Source organism: Pteropus vampyrus, unplaced genomic scaffold, assembly GCF_000151845.1.
Source record: "Pteropus vampyrus isolate Shadow unplaced genomic scaffold, Pvam_2.0 Scaffold289, whole genome shotgun sequence".
Lineage (NCBI taxonomy): Eukaryota > Metazoa > Chordata > Mammalia > Chiroptera > Pteropodidae > Pteropus > Pteropus vampyrus.
In genome coordinates this window covers 665911-673546 of record NW_011889070.1, presented here as the reverse complement: position 1 = coordinate 673546, position 7636 = coordinate 665911, and the positions used below count along the sequence as shown (strand labels likewise).

The 7636-nt window shown below is 60.8% G+C and overlaps 1 protein-coding gene across 1 annotated transcript in view; it reads right to left on the bottom strand.

The window, feature by feature from the left end:
• COL5A1 (collagen type V alpha 1 chain) overlaps positions 1-7636 on the bottom strand; it is a 100158-nt gene that overhangs the window by 24004 nt on the left and 68518 nt on the right. Inside the window, exons 38-44 of the mRNA XM_023521056.1 lie at positions 5535-5642; positions 3528-3635; positions 2515-2568; positions 1449-1502; positions 1242-1349; positions 619-672; positions 430-537 (exon numbers count right to left, since the gene is read on the bottom strand). Coding sequence (XP_023376824.1) covers positions 430-537; positions 619-672; positions 1242-1349; positions 1449-1502; positions 2515-2568; positions 3528-3635; positions 5535-5642 — 594 coding nt within the window. The remainder of the gene's footprint in view (positions 1-429; positions 538-618; positions 673-1241; positions 1350-1448; positions 1503-2514; positions 2569-3527; positions 3636-5534; positions 5643-7636) is intronic.

Below are 7636 nucleotides of genomic sequence, written 5' to 3'. Positions count from 1 at the left end.
AAGCCCGGCACGCCCGTCAGCCACCTCCAGCGCCCGGGCCCTAAAAGGACTCAGATCAGGCGCCAACGGCTATGGGAGGCAGCGTGTGGTGGCCGCGGAAGCCACACAAGTAGCAACCACAGCACCTCAGGAAACCTCCCTCTCTCAGAGCGAAACCCGCAGAGCTGGCAGGGCCTTGGCTGGCGCTTGCACCATCTGCAAATTCCGCGAAAGCCTGTCACGTACAGAGGTCGCGGCTCCCTGTTCCGCTGCCCACATCATCCAAACTTCCAAACGCACCCGACAGGAACTGCCCAGTGACACAACGCGCCTGCACGTCACCGTAAACGAGGCTGGGCGGACACGCACGGAACACGCACGGCACACGCACACGCGGTTCTCCTTGCACGCGTACATTGGACGTGACAACAGTTAAGGGGCGTGAGTCACCTTCTCTCCCACTGCGCCGGGATTGCCTATTCCACCTGGGGGGCCTTGTGGCCCGTCAGCGCCTGGAGCTCCAGAAGGTCCTCGGGGGCCGGGGGGACCTGGCGGGCCCTAGGAGAAGGAGAGCCGCTGAACACAGAGAGGACGCAGACTGGACACCGGCCACCTCGGCCTGGCCCCGGTCACACTTACCATCTGGCCCACGTCCCCCGTCTCGCCTTTCTCTCCTGGAGGTCCCGGCAGACCCTGAGGATGGGAATGGTCAGAAGCTGAGGTCAGCACTGCACTGTCCAGTGCACATGGCCCCTCTGGCTCCCCACGCCACGCCCTGGCGGGCGTCCACGAGCCTCGGCAAGGTGCCTCTAGCGCAGCACTAAATATGAGGACGTCGCGTGATTCCAGGTCTCAGAATTAGCCCGGGGAAATAATTAGACAAATACGCAAAGATTTATGGACAAAAGCGCTTACTGCATCGTCCCATACAACAATAAAACCTAATGAGCCAGGAGCGGGGGAATGTCTGAGTTGATGATGTCACCACCATATGCTAGAATACTATGCAGTGACTAAAAATCATGTTTTCAAACATAAATAAAACTGACGTGTTCGAAGACTATCTGATGACATTCAACACGACTAGTAAACTGGAACGGGAAAGCTGGGCGCGAACTTCCTACACAAACGCGTGATTCAGACTTTGTAAAAGCAGAGAGAGAAGTGAGTGTGCACCCCCACGTGTGAGTGCAGGTTGACGAGGTGTGGGAGTGACCGTGCCCGAGGGAAACTGCCCGTCAGCACGCCAACTCTACACTTACCTGCAGCCCCACAGGTCCGGGGGGCCCAGGAAAGCCTCTTGGACCTTCATCACCCTTCTGCCCAAAAAGGCCCTGCTGGCCTCGAGGCCCTGGCTCGCCGTCAGCCCCCTGCAGGGAGATATGGAGTCGCGGGTGAGGACCGGTTCCCGGTACCATCCACTCGGGGGCTTGGGTACCGTGTGAGTGTCCTTAACCACAGATACTCACCGAGGGGCCTGGCTGTCCGATGGGGCCTTGAGGACCGGTAGGCCCAGGTGGGCCCTGTGGGGAGAGACAGACACAGTTGCTTCCTGAACCACAGCTGGGCCAAGGAAGAGGGGCTGGTCAGTGCAGGGGACCGTGCGTCCCAGGTCATCGGTTCAGCCCCCGCTCACGGCCGTCACACAAAAGAATGTTCACACGACAGTGCAAGCTTCCTGCAGGGTCTGGAACCGGTGGCACTCCTGGCTCAACCACGAGAGCACGCTTCCATGCGTGGCAGTGGTGGCCGCCAACATCCTGCTAGAGGCCCCCGTGCATCACCTTAATCCCTGCCACACACCCATGACATGGGCCCCAGGGAGGCCCCGGCCGTAAAACAAGGACTGGGGTCCCACAGCTCTTCCATGGCCGAACTGGGGCCTGGCTCCGTGACGCCCTGCCTGTTACGTCCCCAAACACACCTCGCTGTCAGCACAGGGAGTGTGTGAGGGAGGGAGGCAAGGGGGACAGGGCACTGCTGTCCTTGGGAGCCTGACCAGCTCCAGGACGAGGCCCTGACAGAAACGTGATCGCCAACTGCTTGGGGACAGAAGTGCAGGGCGGGAAGTGCCGCCTGCACAGCAGACAGGGCACGTTCCTCGTCCACCGGAGGAGCTGGCGGCCGTGGGACGGAGCTTTGGCGAGAACACGGTAGACTTTCCAGCAGAGCAGAGGAAAGAGGGCGAAGTCGAGAGGCGCTTGGCGAGGGTGCCACCCCGTCAGAATGTTCTGCGGCTCTCGGCACCAGGGGGCGTGGTCACGTCTGCGGACCTGACGGCCTCGAGGACAGAAGCGCTGGGTGTGCTCTCCTCCCCCGAACCTGTGCGTGCTTCCTGTCCCCGGACACACGCAGACGAGCATCCACACACACACGAGATCGCGACAGGAAAGGGATCGTCAGCTGTGTCCTCGGTTGTCGGTCGCTTGTGTTGTCACGTTAATCACGTTACTAACATCAGCAACGGCGCGTGTCACGCTGAGCGCGTGGCCCCCCTGCCCTGGGCGGCCCCGCACACGCCCCCGCGGTCCTTACCTGCTCGCCTTTGTCCCCCTTGCTCCCCTTCTGTCCTGGCTCCCCGACCTCTCCCTGTGGGGACATGTGGACTCATGAGGCCAGACGCTCCCACCCCTGCGGGTACCTCGTCTTGATTCAGAACAATCTGCGTCCCGGGGACGCTGCCAACACCTGAGGGGACGTTTCCATGTGCTGCTTTGATTTCCGTTTTTAATACGAGAGCTGAACGGGACGAGGCCCTGATCCAACGTGACACAGAGCTTTAGTGGATTTGCAAATGTGGTGAGAGCCGCCGTGAACACGTTTACTGTTTGTCGCATGGGCTTGCGCGACAGTACAATAGCCAGCAGCACGCGGGCCGTGCTTCCGAAGCAGCTAGCAAACCTCTCCGGGGTTTCTGCGGAGCCACACCGGCTTCCGCCCCGAGAAGCACGCCGTCAGCTGCGCAGAGGTGACGGAGTCGGAAATGTCACCGGAGGGCTGCTTAAGTGGGAAGTTAACCCGGAGAGCTAAATCCAGTGTCTTCGTTACGTGAAGGGGAAGACACAGGCTGCCACAGCAGCGGCACCGAATTCTGAAGCACAGTCCTGATGCGAGGCAGCCCGACTCGCGTGAAGACACCTCAAAATAGACGCTGAGTGAGACCTCATGCAGTCGCTCCACGGATTTAGAATCCGCAAGGATGCGGGGCAGCTCGGTGCTCGCTCCGCTCCAGCGCCAGCCGCAGGCGTGTCGGGCGACACGGACGCCGCGCAGGCAGGCAGCACTCTCTAAGCTCCCGCGAGCTCAGTGGTCGGGTAAATGACAACATCGTAAATACAAGCAGCCTCGTTTACGACTGCTTGTGAGCGAGCTGTTCCGAGGGCGGCCACTGGCACTGAGAACACAGGGCGGGCAGAGTGGCTCTGTCCCCGGAGATCCCACAGTGCTCGCATCCCTTTGTCTACAGGGACCGCCCTGGCCCTGACCCGCGGGCACTGGCCAGTGGGGCCGAGGGTCATCCGAGGAGGGGCCTCCTCCACTCTCCTTACCTTATCTCCGTCTTCTCCGGGGGGGCCCACGGGGCCAGCCGGACCGGGGAGCCCCACAGGGCCCTGGAGACCGTCTCGGCCAGCTGGTCCTTGGGGTCCTTTCTCGCCCTAAAGAGGAAGAAGGTCGCTGGTCAGCTCCGTCGTGGGAACATCCTGCCACCAGCCCATCTCCCCAGAGGGGACCCCGGGCAGGAAGCCGGCAGTTCCCATGGTAACGGTGCCCTCAGTCCTGACAGACTGCAGCCGGGTCCTCTGAGCCGGGGTGTCTACCAGCCCCTTCCGCTCATCACCACGTCCCACCCCCGCCCATCCTAGGGAGGGCTTTTACACGTGGGAGACTGAGGCACGGCTGGGCACGGTGCAGCCCCGGCCGCACGGAACCCTGAGCCCGCGTGCTAGACCGCCACTGCCTCCCCATCCACCTCCACCAGCGCGCGCCCTCCGCGCTCCGCAGACAGCCCCGGGCCGCACGTGCGTGCACGCCGCCTCCCTCTCCTGCCTTGCTCCACTCCACCGGCCGTCGTGCCACGCGGGGCGCCGCCGGATGCTGTCGCCGAGCCGGGAACCCCTTTCCTCCAAAGGACGCATAGCGCGGGGCCCCGGCAGGCTCGCCCCCCGACCCCTCCCGCATGCACGGCTCCCCCCTGCCCCTCACGCGCAGTCCTCAGTCCCTGCGATGGCAGCCCCGCCCTGGCCAAGCCCGAGGCGGCCGGCCTCTTCCCCACGTCACTGCTCAGGCCGGCATCGCTCGGAGACAGACACCTGACCTTTCCTCGCCCCGTGCTCTCTGGAGCTGATCTGGCGGTGACAGCCTTGTCACGGCTAGTGCCGCTCTCGAGAGGTTTCTGCTCAAATCTTTACTCTCTCGAGACAACGAACCAAACTGTTTCCAGCCGGATCTGTGTGCTCCACATGCACCAGGGCCCGGCAGGCGTCAGGTTCTGACGCGGCTTCAGCTGGACCAGCGTCCTGGGCGCCTCACCGGAAGTGGTGAGATGCCATTACATTCTCAATGGCGCTGGGGTTCCCAGCGTGGTTTCGGTGGCCGTTCTCGCCCGGGGAGCCACCGAGAGCGAAATGTATAGGAAGACTCGCCGCCCCCATGGGAATCAGCCAGCTCCCACCCCGACCCCTACGCAGTTGAGACTGTCCTCCGACACTGCTCCCCCCGCCAACTCAGCTCATCCTGACGTTCTGAGTTCAGAAGGGAAGTCTGGGCTGAAATTTGTCCCCATGGCTGATTGAATTTTGGGTGGGTGGCAGTTTGCAAAAGCTATGTGGCAGAGCCCAACATGGTCAGGTGGGGTACGTCGGGGCAGTGAGGGCGTTTGTGAGTCGTTGGGGGATTGAGGGGCCGAGGCGGGCTGGTAGCTGGCCAGGGGTCCAGACAAGAAGGGACTCATTAGTCTCCTTTGTGGAAACCAAGATTCAGAATCCCCCCCAAACTCGAGGTCCCAAAAAGCCTCCACTCTCGGGCACCATGCTCAGGGGGCGCTGAGAGGGCGGTGTTGGGGACCAGGATGTTCTTATCTCCCTGTCACACGTGTCCTGTCCCTTCTTTTCTCCACACCTGCCCTGGCCCAAAAAAAGGCGCGCCTGCCCCAAGGATCCTCCTTTCTCACATATCAACCGCCGTGGGCTCGGACCAGCAGGGAAGGGCCGTGCACACGGCAGGCAGCTGTGGCCTGTCCGCCATGGCACTCAGAGCCTGGACCCAGACCAAGGCTGAAGGCACGTCTGGATACCCTGAGCCTTAGCCGGGACATTCCCGGGCACCCCTCCAGGTCAGGAACTCGCTGAGAGATGCTGACCAACTTTGGGGACCTGCCCCCTTGGACCTCAGGGAAGACACCTGGCACACACACACACTTCCTTGGAGAGTGACCTCCAACTCAGCCCCTCTCCCATCCCACAGACGCCCAGGGAAATACACACGGGGAGGGGGGGGCACAGAGACAGGGACAGGCCAGGGCATGGGAGGCCCCCGGCATCTGAGGTGGTACTTACAGGAGCTCCTTTCTCCCCAGCTGGCCCTGGAGGTCCCTGGGGCCCAGGCCTCCCTGGAATTCCGATGGGCCCAGCGGCACCGGCCGGGCCTCTCTCCCCCGGAGACCCCTGGATGCGACAAGAACAGGGTTCGCAGCGAAGGCCCTCACACCGCACTGACGCGGTTCCCTAAAGCGCTGTCTGTCTGCCCCCTCGCCTCTCGCCGCAGAGCCCAGTGGCCCCCTGGGCCCGGCCAGCGCAGACTGCTGAGTCTGGCTTGTGAGGTGCTGTGCTTCTGGCCCCCTCTCAGCTCTTCTCCTGTAAGGCCAAGTACATCTGCCCCCGCCCAGTGACTGAGAATGTCCTTCAGCGCTTGCTCCCCACAGCCCTCCCACCAAACTGCCCAGGGCTCCACCTCTCCTCAAACAAGGTGACCCTCGCGGCCCTCGGTCCCCCAGATGCCAGCTAAGGACACACTGTCCACCTCCCTCCCAAGTCCATCGCCACAGCCTTTAGCACCCACGGGTCAGTGTGCCCTCTCCCGGCCCGCGGGACCGCCCTGCCTTGCCCGCGGCATAGGTGAACTAGAGAGTAGAGGGCGTTAATGCTTCTGTGGGACCCACGTCACTCACCGCGGGGCCCGGCGGGCCGGGGGGGCCCTCGCTGCCTTTCAGTCCGAGTGCTCCCTGCAGAGAACGAGGCTGTGGTCAGGGGCATTGTGGGGAGCGGCCGCAAGGCCAGGCAGTGTCTGCCTGCATCCCCCCTGCCCCTCCCGCCCCGGCCCCTCACTCACCACTGGACCGGGGAGCCCTCGGTCCCCAGGAAAGCCACGCAGTCCCGGAGGGCCATCCTTCCCGGGGAGGCCGGTGGGGCCCGGGTCGCCCTGAAATCAGAGCCATGGGTCAGTGTGGGCACCGCCCAGGAACAGGGTCTGTGGGGGCGGGGCCGGGGTGGGGCGCTGGGCTTCGAAGGCCTCTGGCCGACTCCACACAGCAAGGCCCAAGCCTGCGCCTGGGAGGCCCAGCGTCAGGTCACTCGGTGGGCGGGTCTGGGGACCGGTCTCCGACGCTCCCGAGTCCTTTGGGGCTGCGTGGGCGGCAGCGACCTACATCTGCCTTCTGAGAGGCCTGGGGCTCCTCGTGAGACTGCTCAGAGTGAGGGGCCGTGGCCAAGGTGTCGGGAGCATTGCACCATGCGAGCACGCACCTTCTTGGAGGTACGTTAGAGCTGTGAGAGCTTCCGGAATTTTCCCTGGGTCCAACATGGGAGCATGGGGGTCTCCCAACCAGCATGCCCTTGGCCTCCTTTCCAAACTCGGACAGCAATCCTTGCAACAGGGACTGATACCTGTGTCTGTACTTGTACCTGTATCTGCATCTATATCTGTACATACATCTGTACCTATACCTGTATCTATTATCTATATCTGTGCTCTTATCTATATCTGTATTTATACCTGTATCTCTATCAATACCTCTATCTATATATCTGTACTTGTGTTTGTATCTATATACCGATATCTTACACACGCGTACATGTAATTTCCCAAGTGTACGTATGTATTTAATTACATATACTTATACGTATATCCGCATGTGGATTTTCTTCAGTATTTCTTTGATTGGCTTTACTTCATTGTTTTTGTTGATTCTCTTGCATGGGGTTATTTCCTGTGTCCCTTACTGAAAAGTTGAAAAGGAAAGAATTACCTATTTTTATGCTAACACGCAGCCATGACAACCCCCAGCGTGGGGCATCCAGGCTGAGGGGCGGAGTGGACGGGGCTTCCTGAGAAACGGGGGACATGAGCTGGTGCCAGGAGGTAAGACAGAGCGCACACATCCTCAGTTTTTATTACTTATTCTTTAGTCTCTAATAATAGTGAAGGATTTTTAAACCCATTTCTCATTTAGGGAAAAAAGTGCAACTCGCTGCCAACGTTAATTTAATTTCCCATAAACACGCTCTTTGAGGATGACACAAATCTAACTGATTTTCAACGTAAAAATAAAATACAAAAACTGTTTTGGGAGCTGTTTCTAAACAGAACTTGTCTCTGACCCTAGTGTGACAGAGATATGTACACAAATCCGATTCATCAAATGAATCTCCGGCCAACGACT